Source organism: Juglans regia, chromosome 2 (assembly GCF_001411555.2).
Source record: "Juglans regia cultivar Chandler chromosome 2, Walnut 2.0, whole genome shotgun sequence".
NCBI classification, from domain to species: domain Eukaryota; kingdom Viridiplantae; phylum Streptophyta; class Magnoliopsida; order Fagales; family Juglandaceae; genus Juglans; species Juglans regia.
Genome location: NC_049902.1, coordinates 901,923 through 920,699, shown reverse-complemented (window position 1 = coordinate 920,699; position 18,777 = coordinate 901,923). Strand labels below are relative to the sequence as shown.

Genomic DNA, 18,777 nt, shown 5'->3' with positions numbered 1-18,777 from the left:
TATCGGGCTGATTATGAGCCTCTTCTTCTTCCAATTCCTCCTCTGTCTCTATCTCTAACTCCATACCTTCTAGCAAATATAATTTAGGTCTGCTACACTTGTGCCCTATATGATATTTATCATCACAATAATAACACAACTCCCTTTATCTCTCATTTCTTGCATTTGAGTGGGGCTGATTCACCTTATAGGGTATTGGTTTTTGCTAGGGTGATTCAGGTTGGGTTTTGGATTTATTGGAGCGGCTAGTAATCTTGATATGTGGTTAGGTCCTGGTAATCTTAGTGTATGAGGCTTGGTTGTGGCTGAATATGAGTTGTGTTGGGTATTTATGTTTCGGTGGTTGAATGGTTTTCTCCCCACTTCTTCTTCTTGCAATTGAGCCAAACCAAACGCAACTGAGAGGGTATTTGGTTTGAACATGGTAACTATAATTCTCAATTCATCTCTTAGCCCACTTCTAAAAGTTCTAATTCGAAATTCTTCACTTACCTCAGTGATTTTGTTTGATAGGATCTCAAATGTAATCTTGTACTCCTCCACACTTTCTGTTTGTCGCAACTTGGTGAATGCACCCATCGAATCCTCATATGCTGAGGGTCCAAATCTGATGTGAAGAGCCACCAAGAAATCCTCCCAGCTAGCCACCAGACTGGACTCCATTAGCCAGTAGTACCATGTCAATGCCCTCCCCTCCATGTGGAAGGAAACAATCTGCAACCAATGGTTTTCTGGAGTTTGACAGTATGCAAAGAACCGCTACACCTTCAAAATCCATTCACTTGGGACTCCACCATCAAAGCGAGGAAAATCCAACCGGAGTGTCCTTGCCTGGATTCCACCTTGTCCATCAAATAGAGGATTAGAGTTCATCCTCATATTGTTTGAAGTTCCTTCTCCTAAACTCAATTTAGCAGATATTTGTACCAAACTATCATAGCTTGAAGCTAAATTGTTAAGTTGTTGTAACACTCCCTCTAGTAGTGCTCTCTGTGTTCCCTGCTCCTCCTTCAAGGAAGCAGTTTTCCCATGCAAGGAAGATACTGTCTCTGCAAGTTGCGCAATACGAGTGCCCTCCGCCATGTAGCTGGAACACGGCTCTGAGACCAATTTGTTATGACCCCTTCTGAATTAATAATATAAATACTGGCGATTCAAGGAGCCATAAGACCTCCACAATTCACATGGAATATTTGGACTAAAATCATGCATTTCATTCCTTCAAAAAATAATTTAAATACCTAAGTACAATGCAGGAAACTGGAAATAAACTACCCTTCTATGTGCACGGATTGGTGCCAGACCCATTACCCATGTTTAGAACTACAACCCATTGACTCATTCATATGGACTCTGCTGACTGAATTGAATAATAAAGTAAAAGACAATCATACCTATAAACAATTAAATAACCCCTTATCCTACGTTGCCCTTACATCCTTTACAAGCCTCCTATTCCTTAGGCTTATAACACTCGGTGGGAGTCGTATTGAGTGCGATTTTGATTCTGTATTTTGGCACTTTTGGGGAAGAAAATTTTGCATTTTGTTTTGTGCATTGAGCTTTATTCCAAATTTCAGATTTTGCTCAGAAATTCTTTGTGGATGTGTGAAGATTTGGATATACTTGTTTGTAATGGGGACATTTTAGGGTTTCCTTGGAAAAACTCGAATTGGGTGGTTAAAAATTGAAACTTTTGGGTGGTTTTGGATATGAAGCTCTTTTTGAACTTGTGAGAGGCTTTGGCATTGATGAAATGAGAAGGATAGTATGCATTCAGGAGAGAGGAACAATGATGAGGAAGTGTTTCTCAAGCAATTAGTTGATCCGGCGTCTAGGGAGATAAATGAAGACATGGTGAGAGATTACAACTTTTTTTTTTCCTTTTTGCTTTAGTGTATATTGTTTTATCTTCGAATGATTGTCTTGGGGGAATCATTATCCTAAAAGCAATTAGGTATACGGCATTCCATATTGATTTGGCTGGATGGTTTTTACTTTACGATATTTTTATTTATGCATAATTTATGTTAGGATTTTATTACACAGCTTTATGATCTTATTACATTATAACAACAACAGAAATAATTATAGGACAAATAGTAACCCCAGTAATCAGTTATAGAATTTTACATCTTTAGTTTCCTCATGATCATGGAAGACTAAGCACCGGTTCAGGGCAAAGGTATTTCATTTGAAATAGAGAAATGATTTGTACAAACTTCAAATAGATAAATTTTATATAAATCTTTTTAAAAAAGTAGACTCTACCTTAAAAAAAAGTGTAAAAAAAACGATTTTTTATTAATGAGACCTATTGTTTTATAAAAGACTTGTATAAAACTTGTCTATTTAAGATTTGTATCTAACATTATTCTTTAAAGTATTCTCGATTGAATATTGTACTTTCAATAAAAATTTATGCATTGATTGGGTTGAAGTGACTCATTTTAATGTCAAATGTGGTAAGTTCCATGCTGCATTTGAGTAACTTGTTCACTAGAATGTTTAGGTTTTATCTCTTGATTCTGAATTTTCTATGTTTGGAAAAAAATATAGGGAAAAGAATTGGAAACAAAAAGTAAAAAAGTAATAAGAAAATATGGTTTTAAAAAAAAAAAAATGTCTGCTCGCACCAGATTTTTATTTGAAATAATGCATAAATATGTACATATGAAATTATTATTTGATAAATTGTTAGATTATTAAAATAAAAATAAATATAATTATTGGACCTTATTGAATATTATAAAAATAAAATAAAAATTAATTAAAAAATAAAAATTAATTAAAAAAATATAATTAATAAAAAAATAATAATATTTTATTATTTTAGAGAATGTGATAATTAATTTAATATAAATTTTAAGGATGAAGTGATTATGTTAAGATTGTTAAGTTTTAAGTAAAAAGTTAAAAAGTTAAATATTGTTAAGATTGGAATTGGAATAATGCTCTAAACTTGCGCTTAATACTTTCATTATCCAAACGGCGATAAACTTGCGCTTGAAACTTACAGCGTGCAGATGAAGAGAGCCGGATCCTCTTTTTCCCAAAAGAATCCGATCGGCAAATAGCTTGCAAGGCGTCCCAATCCGTGCGAGAGAGAAGCGTCGGCACGGTAATGGAAGAACAATCGAAAACGCGGAAGCCAAACCCTAAACCTAGAACCAACACTTCGAAGACTAGTTGTGCCTATGATAACGGTCATAATAAGAAGCAGAAGAAGAGCGAGTACGAGTTCTGCAAGGTGTGCAATCTGAACCACGACCAGGGCCAGCGCCACAAGTACTTCCCCAGTCACAAGACCTCCCTCTCTACCTTCCTCTCTCGGTTCCAATCCAAGCTTTCTGATGTCCGTTTTTTCCTCAAGAATCCCTGCCCTCTCCCCTCCGACCTCGCCTCTCGCAACCGCCTCTGGTGCGTTTTTTGCGACAGCAACATCGACGAACTTGGTTGCACCTTTGCTTGGTAACTGCATTCTATGCATCCTATTTTTTTTATTATCTTCTTTAATTTCTGTTTGGTTGCGCGAGGAGAAACGGAAAGACGGTTGAAGGTTTTTGAAATTCTATGCTTTATGTTTTTCTGGTTTCCAAATTATAGGGTTGTAATCAACCGTGGTTCATTATTGACTCAGTTTAGTGGAGCTTCTGATTTTATCGAGATTCTTTGAACAATGAAGTCCGAGAATTATAGAATTTCTCGCCTTTATTGATTTTTAGGCAGCCAGACTGTTGAATGTGGTTTCAGAGCACTGCTTTGGTGGTTCTTTTTTTTTTTTTTTGTAAATGTTTGTGTCCTGTTAACAGTTATAATGCAATTAATCATCTAGCGAGTGCGGATCATCTCAAGAATTTGAAGCATTTTCTATGGAAATATGGTGGTGCGGTAGATCGCTTGGATACTTTTAGGATTTTAGAAGCTGACGTAGCTAAGGTACTTGGTTAAGTCCTTTGTAATCAATGTTTTTTTTACCATTTTGGAAGAGTGATTCTTCGGGACTTTCTCACGTCACTGAATTATCATTAAAACATCAAGGAAAGAAACCTAATACTGCTTTCATTTACAGACTGATTACTCTTTGTTTTTTCTTTGTGACTGCAGTGGGAGAAGAAGTGCAAATCTTTGAGAAATGATGATGTACTGTCTACTGAAGGAACTATAGGACCAGTGCTTGGACCTTCACATGATATCCACAATGAACTCAACTTTGGAAATATTGATAGTTTTGAAAATTGTAGTATCCAATCTGTTAAATCAAGTCATTCAAATGGTGTTATGCCTTTACAGTGTTATACGAATGAGTATCAGGTATCCCATTCAGGACGCTCCGAAGTTCCAAATGTTGGAATGTTTGATTATGGTGCTCAATCTTCTTTACCTGCAGAGACATGCTCTGGTAAAAAAATTTCAGAATTGATGGATTTTAGAGGTGAGCGTGCAATATATTTGAAGTACTTCTTTCTTTATTGTTGTTGTTGTATTATTATTATTATTATTTGACAAAGAGGCCAACACCCTGTAATTTCTTTATTATTATTATTATTATTATTATTATTATTCATAATTCAAGTTTTTAGTGTATGTTATCGAGAAGATTTCTCGTACTGAATGAGAATGCTTATTCTAGTTTTTTGTTGTCTGCTATGTTTTTATGATGTCGACTCAGTTAACAGGAATAGCCAATATTCTCTCCTTTATGACACAAAATGCTCAGCTGATGGATATTTCAGTAATGAAAGGGTAAGTTCTGTCATTATTGTGCTGAATTTTATTAGCTAAAAATATCGGGATCCCCAAGCAAAATGTCATCGTTACCTACCCATCCTGGTTACTGTAGGGTAGTCCGTTCTGTAGAAATGGTTTGAGAAATTGAAGAAAAATTTTTTAATTGAAGGTGGCAGTAGCATCTGCTTAGTTGTCTTCTTGTGGAGACCATCCACCACTGCCCTAAGTCTGAAAAAGAAATTACTACTATCTGTACATTACAGTGATATCATTCACGTATAATGATATTTGTTGGGGTTGTGAATTAACAATTTTTTATGTTCCACGAACTCGTGCCAACAATGGGGCTAGTCATTGGGTAGACAATTCCCAATTCTTGAATATGCTAAGCTCTAATGCTTGGAAAATTTGAATCAGCTTGCTATAGGGCAGAATGACTCTATATAGTGCTTGCGTATGTTCAGGTATAGCTATGTTTGGCATGTTGTATCTTTTGGAAGATACCGGTATTATATGCTAACTTCTCAGTAGTGAAAGGGTCAACCTTTCACTTCTTTCATGACCTGCCTGTAAATCTACTCTCTCTCTCCCTTTTTTTCTCCATATGTGCGTTAATATGTACTGCTTACAACAGCTTTGAACATTTAATCTATTTTGATATAGACGTACCATGTGCATGAGGATCAAGGGATTGTAAAAGGAGAGAGCAGTTTTCAAGGTATCAATCTTTGACTACATCAATTTTGGTTTTTTACTTTTTCTTTTGTCTTTTTGTCTTTTCGTATTATTATTTTTAGACAAAATACACAAACCCTTCTCAAACTACCAGCTAATTTGCAATCAGCCCCCAATCTATCAATTGTGGTAATCTCCTCTCAAACTACCAAAACATTGTAGTATACTTCTTGTGTACTCTGCTTTGCCTAGATTCTATTAATAAAATTCCTTCTTACTTATCATAAAAAAAAAAACTACCAAAAAATCGTAATCTACCCACTCTATAAAAAATTGACATAAATGATAAATGCCATTAATAAAAGATAAAAAATAAATAAAAAATAAAAATCCACATGTAAAATTACATTTTTATAAAATAAAAAAACTAAAAATTGGAAATTTGTTTAAAATATAATATTTTTTCAGATAAAAAAGCAAAACACTAAAAATCATAGAAAGAATTAAAATTGCAAAAGTAATGTAAAGTTATTTTTAGAAAATATTTTTAAAAATTGAACATAGGGCATCCAAACCATTAGGCCATGGTAGTAGCATAGGAAGCACCCGAGCGAATAACTCTACCCTCAAAGGTTTGCAACTTTGCTCTTCCAGAGTTGTTTAAGTTTTTAGTTTTTTAAAAAATATTTTTTTGATAAGTAAAAGAACGATTTTTAAAAAAAATATATTTATTGCTTTTTATTTATATTTAGGGGTAATTTTGTCTTCTAAGGGGAAAAGGCTGTACATTGCAATTTCAATTTGGTAGTTTGGTGATTGCCTAAATTGATAGTTTGGGGGGTTGGTTGCAAATTGGGTTGTAGTTTGAGGGGTTTTGCGCATTGTCTCATTTCTTTTTGTCACAGAACTTTTAGCTAGACTCCATATGAATTCTTCATTAGAGTGGCATGTTTTCGTAGGATTGATGTAACTGAGATTGCATGCAGCAAAATTCACATATAGACTTATGGTTAGCTTAGTGCACAAGTTGGTGGAGTGATGCTTTATTTGACACCTGATGTCCTTTCCTCATCTTGTGATTCATTTCTCTAGGTTTGCAAAATCTCACACGAATTTCTACCTTGGCTGCTGACAAGGCTGATAATGTGCATTCTGGAGCTCCTCCTCCATGGTTTGAAGTAACTGAAGAAAGTCAGATCAATGTTCAACGAAAACCCACAGTAGGCAGCCTTATGTCCCTAAATAAGTCAGGGAAGTCCAAAAAATTGAACCCGAAACGGGTTGGAGCCGCTTGGGCAGAAAAGAGAAAGATTGAGCTTGAGATGGAGAAAAGAGGAGAGATTGTCAATAGTGACTGCACTGCTAACTGGCTTCCTAACTTTGGTAGAGTATGGCAATCTGGTAGCCGAAAAGAATCTAGAAAAGAGTTTGAGATGGAGAAACAAGAATTTATCAAGCCTGAAGGTAAATCTGAGATGCCAGTTAAGATACAACCTTACGTCAGCAAGCGAATGGTGAGCTCCAAATTTTCTCATGCCACTTTGTAGGTTCCAATATCCTTTAGGCTAATTCTTGTAAGTTGAGGTGATGGAAATATCCTACTGTATCATGTCACTGGTACAGCATTGCATTCCAAGGTTGTCTGCGTTTTTTCATTTTTTTGTACTTGCTGGCACTTAGAATTAGCATTTTATCTGCTGCATGTTATTAAGTTGTGGAATACCACCCGTGGGTAGCCCAAGTGGTAAGGGCGAACTTGTGTGCATGGGCCCCATGTCATAGGTTCGATTCCCCCTGGGATCAATCTCCGATTTAAGTGGGAGGCATGGTGGTGGGTTTCTGTGCTAGTCTCCCCGAGGGTTTAGGTTCCATGGGTGAGTCCTAAGGGATCTGCCATGTGGTGGTTCCCTGTCATTAAAAAAAAAAAAAAAAAAAAAGAAAGAAAGAAAGAAGAAGAAGAAGAAGTTATTTAGTTGTGGAATGCTAGGAGCTGTAATTATCTTCAGCACGTTCCCCAATTCAATTAATCAAGAAGGAAGAAAGATATGCTGTAAACTAAAATGGAATGTGTTTCACTGCCTTACCTGCAGGTAAGGCAGTTTTTATGGTACTTGGGGTCTTAACTCTTTAAGTGCTGAAATCTGCTGGATATCACAGCTTATTCATCAGAGATGAATTGCCATCATTGTCGGGTAACAGTTAATTTTCTTTGAACTTAAAAAGCTAGCTCTGTTTTATATTCTAGACTTCTTTTTTTTTTTTTATCGGTGTTTTATATTTTAGACTTCTAGAATATGCATATGCATGTGTAACATGTGTGGAACTTAAAAGCTAGCTCATTTATATTTTAGTTTGTGTAGATACGTGTGGGCACGCACCTTAGTATGTGAGGCTGTATATGTGCTAAATAAATGCTTGTTGTTTCCAGAATGGACCAGAAGTGATGTTTAGCTTTAGCGTTAATTGCTTGAAACCTTAGTGGAGTTTGTTGCATGTAGTTTTTATGATTTCACATATATAGCATGATAATGAAGAAAGTTCCTTGCCAAAAATAATAATGTAAATAGTTATGCCTGAGTTTGGCTGTTATGAAGGGAGTTCCTAAGGCTTATACTTTTCTTTGGTCACCCTTGCAGCAAAGAGAAGCAGGTGAATGATCATATTGGAGACACAAATGACAAATGTTGCGGGCCTGGTGGCTGTCATGTTAGAGAATCACTGCATGTATTCACCCCTTCCCTATGCCAAGTTTTTATTGGAGATTGAATAGAGTTCTGATCTTGTAGGAAGAATGGGAAGCAGAGTTGGTGCAATGCAGCCTAATATGGGTTATATAGTTACTAGGTCATTGTACATTAAAAGAAAAAAGGACCACTACGTATAATCAATGACAGTGTAGGCATTTCGTCTGCCGTGCCAAATGCATTCAACACAAATCCTTTTTCCCACACTCATATATGCAGGATCAATTTTTGGTAGAATCAATGTTACCATGTAAAGAACGTATGTAATAGCTGTGATCCTGAGTTCTAACAGCTCCCTCGATTTCTAGATTACGAGAAGCTTGCTTCTGTCTGAAATGTTGCTCATATTGCATATTGGACCTTTTAAGTCGATGTGGTTGTAGTGCATCAGGCTGTTGAAATTGATATATTAGCATCATCTTGTGTTGCCTCTTATGCTTGCGGCCCAAACTTGATTGGCATGCTCTAGGCTGGTACATTCAAATTCCCATGTCCGTGTGTTTCTTATTTTTACAATTGCTCATGCTTTTGTTTAAGAGGTAAAAACCGCTCAGTAATAAAATCAGCTTGTTACTATGTGCTCTCACTTTTGACAAAAAGAATGATATTACACTATCACAACAGTATTAGCCGTGCAAAATTTTGTAGAATTGAATTGATCTCTGATCCTGAAAACCCATAGGTTCCCTTTGGAAGAGACCAAGTTCTCTTCACATAGAAACTCCCACGAAAACCACTTTTCTACCACTCGATTGACATCATGTATGACTACATCTGTTGCGTTCCCAGATCTTGCCATTATACTAGCAGTATAGATTGTTGGCATCCTACCTGGTGCCTCTGGTGTATCTCCACTCGGTCCATCCACCACTATCACATCCCACTTGTGCTGGTATACTTCTTGCGGTAGATTTGTCAATGCAAGCTTGCATGTTGATCCCTGAAGCGGTCCTGAGCTAGGTGCACAGGCTGGATCCTGTCTTGCTTGCTTGAGCAGCTTGTAAGCCTTGTTTCCAGGTATCTGATAATCAACCTTGTACGTTCTAGTGCTATTTGAATTTGCTTTGATTGTGCTTAGATCGTTAATCTCATCCTCTAGAAAGATGGTGGTGCCACCTGCATTGATCTGCGAGAGGTTCAGATATTGGTATGCAAACCCAAAGATAAGCAGGTTGCAGGGGGCCTTGTTGATAATAAGATTTGATAGGAGCAGAAATTCCTTTTCTGTGAGGGTGCTGGCATTGGCAGAGGTTTTTAGCTGATTTGTTGAGGAGCCTGGTGAATTTTTTGGACCTTCGATGCATGGGGGAGAAAGGCATGTGTGGTGAACAACAGTGGGTAAAGTAGGCTTTGAAGAGGAACTGGATGAATTAGTGATTGTGATCAAAAGAAATCTGATGATGGAGAAACTTGATAGGATCATGAGGAGGACCGGGATAACTTTCTTTACAGCGATGTTCATCCTTTTCCGTCCTCTGCAATATTTGTAAATAATGGGTAGATTGTGTTGTGCCTCAGGCAAGAGTGCAGGAGAAAACTGAACAAGAGGAGTTACAAGAGAACGGCAATGAAGCACTTCTGGGGGCATTGTTTCAGCAGTAGCACAGCTACCAGCACCCCCTACCCTCTTAACAGGTCAGTTGGGATTTTTTTTTGATGACTCAGGGTTGTTAAATCTAATGGAGACCCCTTGGTATCTTCTTGAGTGACAAGGAAGGAAACGGTTTGCTTTTGTTTCAAGTGTTGTATTTTTCTCTTTTTATTTATGAGTTGTCACCTAATTCCTGTGGTGTTTGCAGTATATTTTGCGAATTGGAAATATAAATTAAATTATAAACTACGTGCTTGTATCCATTTGAAAAAGATGGGTGAAGAAGATTGGCGTTTCAATCATTTTAAAGGGGGTGGTAATGGTGGTGACTTGGGTTTTGGAACTTCTAAGAGATAACGATGTTGGTTCATTATGTCACCTTTTGTTTTTGTTTTTGTTTTTGTGTATCGTGTGCTAGTTTTGAGTGAAGTTGAAGAAGGCTAGCATGTAGTTGAAAGGCCACTTTCAAACAATGACTTTCTAGGATATTTTTTCATTTTATTTATATTAGGAGTCTTGTCTGTTATCCATTTAGATGGCCAGTGGACGTTGGTGTTGTAATTTGCTTATGGAATTACCCAAGACATGGAAGGAAACGTGATCATGGGGCACAAAATACAAAAGTGGGTTGGTATATGTTTTAAATCTGAAACCTAGGCCTGTTCAACCAGGCCGGGAAAAATCCTACCCGGTCCGGAACATATCTGGGTACACTTGTACCGGATTTTAAACCCGGAACTCAGGTTTACAACCTGATACCCGTTCTTTTTTTTTTTTTTAAATCTTTTGATTTATTTTTTGTTCATTTCTAGCATCTAAATGAACATCAACTCAAAAGGAAAATGCATATTATGTCCAATGAATTTTTCATTTTATAATTTTTTTTTTCTCTTCTCTTATTGGTGGTCAAGGTATATGTAGGTTTTGATTTAAAAAATTAAATAAATAGAGTTTGAATGTTGCATCAATATTTTTTTCATGAAAAAATATTTATAACATGTAGGTCTTGATTTTTAAAAAAAAATTGGGTGCAATCCGCAACTTGGGTTTTGGGTTTTTTAAAATCAGTTTCAATCTAGGTTATAGCCCGAATTTGGCCTGAGCTAACTTGGTTTGGGTTTTTGCCTGATTTTGAAACTTGGGTTCCAGGACTGGAACCGGTTGAACAGTACTACTGAAACCCTTCAATTTTTTTTTTTTGAGTAAACGGGTGTTAACCTTCATTAAAAGAGAACTTACAAAGTTGATTTGAAAAACAAATCAATTACAATCGTTAATATCTTTCCAGTACACTTTCGTGACTGACATGGTCTAGTCCAGACAGTAAATCTCTAAAGACCTAGATTTTTAGAGAAAATAACACTCTGTCCACGACAGAGATTACAAAGCCTCATACCCCGTCTAAGCAGGGTAGGGTATACGAAACCCCAACAACCCCCCGTCAACGTGGAGGGGGGACTAATACTCCATTCGGACCAAAGTTCGAAGGTACTAATTTTTTTAAGATTTTTATTAACCTAGAAACTACATTACACAAAGAAAACTACAAAGAAAAACACTGCAATAAAAGAAAACGGAACACAGAGGCTGCTGTGGCACGTGCAGTACACGTGCCACTCTGGAAAGGGAACCGCCAATCGACCTTGGAGATCCCGGATTCACAGACTCTAGAAACGCCGTGCGTGGTGTTGGCAGAGGGCTCCCGGGTGGTGCGTTAAGGCCACGCGCCAAATGACGCCGAAACTTCGAGCCGCGCGTGCGGGCTACTCACCGCTATATTTGGTGCCGCATTCGGTGGTTTTTAAGATCGGCGGCAGGGCATCATCATGGCGGGGCGCATGCTGGCCTGTGGCGGCGGAAAGACCCAGATCTGCGATTCACTCTTATTTCACCTAAAAATACACAAAAATTCAAAACAAAAACTACATAGAAGAGAAGGGATGGAGGAGGAGGAGGAGGGAGGGAGGGGAAGGGAGCCGAAGCTCCCACCCCTCAAGCCGGATCTGCGAAGGAGGTTATTAGAGAGGGGCTGGAGAGAGGGGCACTCTAATGTACGCAGACGTGGACATTTTAACATGCTGCAAAGAGAATGTGAGAGAAGTGAAAAAGACTTGTTTTCTCTCCGCAGAAATTAATGCCACGGAACTTGTAAAAAGATGCTAATTTATAGATAGGTAATTTGTAATTCGGATACTTCTAACATTATCTTCTGTATTTTACTTAAAATGGATTATTGAGATGCTTGGTAAATAAGATGAGATAAGAATTTTGTGAAAAATAATAAGATTATTTATGAATAGTAATAAGATAGTTTTTTTTTTTTTATACATGGGGAGGGGGGATTTGATCAATGGCCTTATTTGTTTTCAGAAAACATTTCATCTCATCTCATTTCATTTCATCTAATCATTACAACTTTTTCAACTTCCAATACAAAATAAAATAAACAATTCAACTTTTTCAAATTTCAAAACAAAAATAATATTAAAAAATATATTTTAACAATACTTTATTCAACTTTTTAACTTTAATCTCATCTCTGAAAACAAACGAGCCAGTGAAAAATCAAGGTGTTGTCAATTGATCCAAATGATCTTGGCTAGTAGTAAGATAATTTGAGATAAATATTTATTGAGTTTTGGAAAATGAGAAAGAAAAAGTTGAATAAAAAATATTATAAAATTAAAATATTGTTAGAATATAATTTTTTAATATAATTTTTATTTTAGAATTTGAAAATATTGAATTATTTTTTTGTCTTTTATTTGAAAAGTTAAGAAAGTTGTAATGATTAATTTGAAAATATTTCTGTTTAAATGATGTTTGGAAAATAAATGAGATGATATGATATGAGATGAAAAATGTTTCCAAACATCCCCTTAGGGCTTTTTGGAAAAAAATTTTATCTTAAAATTTTCATTTCATCTCATCTCCTTCCCAAACATCACTCATTTCAAACTAATCATTACAACTTTCTCCAACTTTCAAACAAAAAATAAAAAATAATTCAATTTTTTCAAATCTCTAAATAAAAATAATATTAAAAAATTATATTCTAACAATATTTTAACTTTATTATATTTTTTATTCAACTTTTTCTCCCTCATTTCTCAAACCCCATAAAACAATTAACTATCTCACTATTATTCACAAACTATTTTATTATTATTTTACAAAATTTTTTATCTCATATCACTCTCTAAACTTGTTAGTATAAAATCTGAGGTATTTCTACTCGTTTCATAAAAAATGCCCTATGTTTTACAAGCAATTAATATCATTTATTTTAAGAGTAATGTTAGGTACAAGTTTTAAATAGATAAATTTTGTATAAGTCCTTTATAAAAAGTGGATCCCACTAAAAAATAACATATATTTTTTTACTTTTTAAGGTGTGGTTCACTTTTTTTATAATAGGATTTCGTGGGACTTGTCTATTCAGGATTGTATAAATCATTACTCTTATATTAATTGAAATGAAGAATATCCTTTCGGAAAAAGAGACATAAAAGCTAGGGATAAACATGAATGCACCAATTAAAAATAGATTGCTGAGAATGAATGCAAAAGGTAAGGTGGTGCTGAAAGATCTTGATATTTGCTGCTACGGAATGAAAAGAGTTGGCGAGAAGGACGTTCTTTTCACACTCTTGCTTTAAATATTTCAAATTAATGAAGACTTTGGAAACAAATATTGTGACATTCATCTCCTTGAGTCTTGAAGGAGATTTCTCTAGTCCTGAATATAAGGAATGCACAGGAAAAACTCATCTTTTAGGAAAGAAAGAATAATAAAAAGATAATGTTCCAAAGTCCCAAGCCATAGTTGACGAAAGGGGAGTTTTTGGCTTCGCAGTCCTTTTCAAGAGCAGCTTCCCAGAAGCTTCAATGCAGAGAATTGTTCAAACAATGGTTGATATATGTATTCAAGGAAGAATAAACAGAGCCACAGGTAATATTTGGTTATAATAATAAGAATGTCTTTGCACTGTTAGGTTCGACTGAGACATAAGGTAAGGCTGTTCCTGGTCTGGCATATATATATATATATATATTGATTAATCTTATAATACGTGAAGTGGCATATATATATTTTAATTTCTATGTCATTGTCCGTGACTAATCGCTTGTTCATGTGACCTTGTCTGTATGGAAGCTGCTGTCTCAGGCATCTCTACACGGCATATACTCTCTCCTGTCTCTCTCTCTCCTCAACATTGTTTACACCGAATCACAAGCATTTGTTTTTTTGGTTTCTTCTGTACTTAGACAAAGCTTCGAGTCATGTCTAATTGACCCCATTTTAACATATTATTTAACCAAGAATGGCTGATGAGCTCATACATTATAGCAAGCAATTGGCAGCAAAAATTCATATAGTTTCAAAAAAATCTTTTGCTTTTATTCTTTTCTATCGTATATACCTCAGTAGGATGAGTACTTCTTATATATTATTCAATAAGGTTTTGTATTCAAAGTGAGATAACCATCAATACCTTGACAGATGAGATTCTCTAAGACTCTTAACTATTAGATGCTAAAAAATTCTTGCTCTGTTAATTGTTCTTTGCATAAATGCTAAATTTATGCATGTAACCTCGATACTAAAGACAATACCGAACGGTATAGGTATAATAATAATGAACAGCATATGTATAGGTATAACCATCTCTCCTTTATGGCTTACCTATTTTGCATTTTTATGTAAAATGACTAACCAACATGTCAATGACATATTAGAATTGTGTAAAATCAATGCAAATAACATATGAGCTAAAGTCATTCTCTACATTTATATTACATGCATTATTCATCTATGTAAGCCTTTTTTTTTCTTATTTCTTTCTTTATATTTATCAGGTTTACTCTTTTATTTATATAATATGAAAAAGTTGTGACATTTGAGTTTCTCATGATGCAGGTGGAACCATGAGGGTCAAATTCTGAGGAAATTTCATACTCACGTTTACCAGCTATTGGAAGTAACTCTGCCCTTAAAGTCATTACCAATAAATGGGTCCATTGCTTCAAGCCGAACGCACTCAAGGGTCATTTTCCCTCCAAAATTTAATATTTCAGAGCGTGTGATTTCATCTCCAATCAAATATATATTGAGTTTTCTTCTCAAGTCATAGTTTCATTTAAAATTTTGAGTCGGTAGGTATTCTAGCCAGACCAAAGGTTTAATATGATACCTAAACTCAACCAGAGATAATCTATATACTAAACCATGGTTATAGCAACAAAAACTAGTTCTAATGGTTCGTGGTATCCTGTTTCAAAGCATTGCTGCTGTCATTGTAGACGTAATGATCATTAGTTCTAATAATTTCTTTAATACCCCACCTTTCAAATCCACATCTGCAACAACCAAAGTTTTGGGGTGTTTGGCTTGGTCTTCTCTTTACATCTGCCTTTGTTTGTTCCTCCAGATCCTCTCTTTTTTTCTCTCTTTCTAGTTGTTTTATCTAGTACACCAATCTATATCAACAAGATGTTTTGATCAGTTCGGCTTGTTTTTCTCTATTTCCTCTTCTTCTCTCTTCTGTCATCTCTTCCATATCTTCTATTCTTTCCTAAATCTTTCAGCCTAAATCCATTCTGCAGCGAGTTTTTTTTTTTTTTTTTTTTCCCCAAGAGAATTTGTAAATACATACCTCTCTTTCTTCTCTTGATTTCTTGAATTTGTAGATACATACCTCTTTTTCTTTCACAGATCTTCCCAAAACTTGCATATTTGGCCAATAAAAAGTTCTATGTTTCAATAGTGGCAGAGTATACATACTATGTGTTCTTCATGCAGGATCTAAGGTGAGTGCTTATAATTCAAAACCATATTCTTTACTGTCATATTCAATTCCGTCTCACAAAGTTATGACAAATCAAGCAATGAAGGAAGGTGATAAAGAAAAATCCCTCTTTGCTTCTATGCACAAACCACCTGCATCAAATGGCAGACCAAGCAGTATGGTTGTTAAGGTATAATTCATTTTCTTATGTCTTGTTTTCTAGAAGGTTTTAATGGTGCCTAATATAATCTCTTTCTGATTGTTCTTTTTCTTGAACTAAAAACAGAAAGCACATACTGTGATACCTGCTCATATAGTAGCCGAAGCCATATCAACACTCCATGGTCTTGACCTCAGATGGTCAGGCCCGATCACGCCAACAGAAATGCGGTATGTTGAGCAGTATGTCTTAGCAAAGTATCCAGAGTATGCCGGGCTAGTGGAAGGAGAAAAGAGAGATCTCTCTGGTCTTTGCATCAATGAGGAGCCTTCAGATACCACGTTTGATGATAGGCGGAAGTCCCCTAGGGGTAGTTTAAGAGACCCTTCCACCCCTACTTTTGGAAGCAGTCATCCTGATTTGGATAGGACCCAGTTGGAGCCATCAAGATTGCTTGATATTCTCACCAAGAAATCCACGTTTCCTGGAAGTTTTATCTCGATCCCTGAAATCCAAGCTCGAAACAAGGTTTTGAAGCACTGTGGATTATCCGATGATGACTATCTTGTACTCTTCACTCCCAGCTACCAGGATGCCATGAAGTTAGTTGGGGAGAGCTACCCTTTCTTCAAGGGAAACCTTTACATGACAGCTATAGGGGAAGAAGAAGAAGAAGAAGACTGCATACGGGAGTTTGCAATTTTCAAGGAGTCCAAAGTGATATCAGCACCTAAGGATTGGCTGGATTTGAGGATCAAGGGATCACAGCTTAGCCAGTATTTTAGGAGGAAGTGTAAGCACAACCCAAAAGGACTATTCGCTTATCCTGCCGATATTAATGGGACTCGTTATTCAATGCATTGGGTTTCAGAAGCCCACAGGAACTACTGGCATGTTCTGCTTGATGCTACCGCACTGGTTGTAGGGGAGGATAGGTTGAATCTCGCACTCCACCAACCAGACTATGTATTGTGTAGTCTTGACAATACACATGCTAATCCTTCAAGGATCACTTGCCTCTTGGTCAGAAAGAAATCCTTTGACACCACAACAGCTTCATCTCAGGCAAATGAGTGAGGAGAGAAAGTTCTTAATCTGATGCTAACACGGCTTTGGATCAGAGCAACTGAGTTAACGAGGTTTGATTGACATTGTCTTGTAGGATATGTTTAAACTGGTGTAGCAATATCAGTACATTTTAGCAGCTTGGACATTTACATTTATACTGTTTTTCAAGAAATACCAGATAAATCGTTAGCTGATTATGATATATAGACTCAATTATACAGCAAGTCTGGTGACTGAAACAACGGGGAAGCCTAGCCGGAGCCTAAAGGAGCTTTATAAATTCCATCCATAGTGACTCCTGTTATAAAACCAGGAGCGTTCCTTTCACATCTCCTTCGGAGTTTTCAAGGGCCAAAAAAGTGGGCTCCATTCATACAAACTCAGAGTTCAGATGTGTCTCTCATATACCACGTACGCGTGAAAAGTGCAAAGCTACCTCGTATACCACGTACGCGTGGAAAGTGCAGATCTTTCCTAGATTGACGGGATAGAGTTTAATAGCACTGCAATAAAAATAGAGCGCACTAGAGCCACCACTCCCATACTGTTGAGAGCTACTGTTAATAATTTTGTGATTTTTATTTTTTTTATATATTTTTTTAATATATTTAAATATTTTTATAAAAATAAAAAAATTCATAATATTATTAAAAAATATTTACCTAATCATTAAGTAAAAAAAAATAATAATAAAAAAATAAAAAAAGTAGAGCAGTAAAAATCATTGATAAAACTCATTGGTAAGAATAGTATTATTCATAAAAATATATTGAAAAGAAAAAAAAAACTTACTTCTTCCGCATTAGATATTGATATGATATATACGGCTGTTCATCAGGATTTCCATCAAAATTTGGGTATAACTAAACCGAAACTCAAGTTTCAAAATCGGACCAAAATTCGGACCGAATTGACCAGGTTAGATCCAAGCTGCAATCTGGATGAATTCGAATTGTACCTAAATTTTTTTATTTTTATTTTTATTTTTTTTAAGGTCCATATAAAGAGTTTAGAAGCATAATTATTATTTTTTTTTTATAAAAGCCTATAATTAAAATGTTGAAAAGCATAATTCTTCTATATTTATTAAAAAAAAATTTAAAAAGTGTTGAAAAATACAATTTTTTATAAAAGCATATAGTTTATGAAAAACAATTTTGAATCATCATTAAAAAGCATAATAATAAAATTTTCCAGAATAATAAAAATATATAAAAATTTAAATGCATGCAATCCACTACATATTACACTATTTTGTTATTTACACATTACATTACATTGCAAAATACAAAACTACAAGATATGAATTACAAAATAATTTCGGCAAATAGCAACTTCAAGTGATCTGACTAAGAGAGATTCTGCACATTCTGTAAGCTAAAATGGTCAGTACAAAATTACTAGACAAGGGGCTAATACAGTATAACTTTAATTATCACCATATTGAACATAAATTAGCATCTATAGATTTTTGGAAATACCTTTATAAGAAGAATATATTAGGCAATAATATTACCTCATAGAGTTCATCTGAAACATCCGATGAGAATATATTATCTTTGAATTATCGTTAATGGTTGAATCAGTTCTGGGACACCCAAGAATATACCCCTGAAACCATTTCAAGCAATTAAGCATGCAGTTTATTAAAGTAACTTAATTTATGAATTACTTAATTAAGGTAATGGTTCAAGGTTCTACAATTTGAAGATGCACCTTGAGATTCAGGCGTGGCACGAGCAAAGCATCATTTACCTGATTTTTATTTAGCGAAACAGGTTCAAAGTTAATGAGTCAATTCTCTTTGATTAATATCACACTTCTAAGAGCAAGATCATGATAAAGTTACCATTAATGATATGTTTAACAACGAATGGGCCGGATATGCCTGAATAAGAATCAGCACTGATAAATAACTGATTCTGCAGGTATTGTGGGATGCTAATATTAAATGCTTATCATATATATGCTATCTGCAATGATCTGAGTCTTGATCACCCTTATATTACAGTCATAATC

The 18,777-nt window shown here is 35.4% G+C and overlaps 3 protein-coding genes across 5 annotated transcripts; 2 read left to right on the top strand and 1 right to left on the bottom strand.

The window, feature by feature from the left end:
- The first annotated feature begins 2,983 nt into the window (after positions 1–2,983).
- On the top strand, positions 2,984–8,583 carry LOC108995580 (TITAN-like protein). Its single transcript, XM_018971200.2, has 7 exons — positions 2,984–3,471; positions 3,813–3,939; positions 4,108–4,435; positions 4,673–4,746; positions 5,395–5,449; positions 6,499–6,920; positions 8,043–8,583. Exons 1-7 carry the CDS (start codon positions 3,125–3,127, stop codon positions 8,061–8,063), a joined length of 1,374 nt encoding a protein of 457 aa, XP_018826745.1. The 5' UTR covers positions 2,984–3,124; the 3' UTR covers positions 8,064–8,583.
- Positions 8,584–8,629: 46 nt separating this feature from the next.
- On the bottom strand, positions 8,630–10,094 carry LOC108995728 (glucuronoxylan 4-O-methyltransferase 1). The gene has a single exon (XM_018971380.2). The coding sequence runs from the start codon at positions 9,736–9,738 to the stop codon at positions 8,758–8,760; it is 981 nt and encodes a 326-aa protein (XP_018826925.1). The 5' UTR covers positions 9,739–10,094; the 3' UTR covers positions 8,630–8,757.
- Positions 10,095–15,082: 4,988 nt separating this feature from the next.
- LOC108995803 lies at positions 15,083–17,044 on the top strand. Of its 3 annotated transcripts, none has more exons than XM_018971601.2 (3): positions 15,083–15,552; positions 15,637–15,720; positions 15,817–17,044. In XM_018971601.2, exons 2-3 carry the CDS (start codon positions 15,670–15,672, stop codon positions 16,765–16,767), a joined length of 1,002 nt encoding a protein of 333 aa, XP_018827146.1. In that variant the 5' UTR covers positions 15,083–15,552; positions 15,637–15,669; the 3' UTR covers positions 16,768–17,044. The 3 variants fall into 3 exon arrangements, with proteins under 3 accessions (XP_018827146.1, XP_035543445.1, XP_018827005.1); XM_035687552.1 differs by having other exon boundaries at positions 15,629–15,720; XM_018971460.2 differs by having other exon boundaries at positions 15,083–15,720.
- Positions 17,045–18,777: the final 1,733 nt, after the last annotated feature.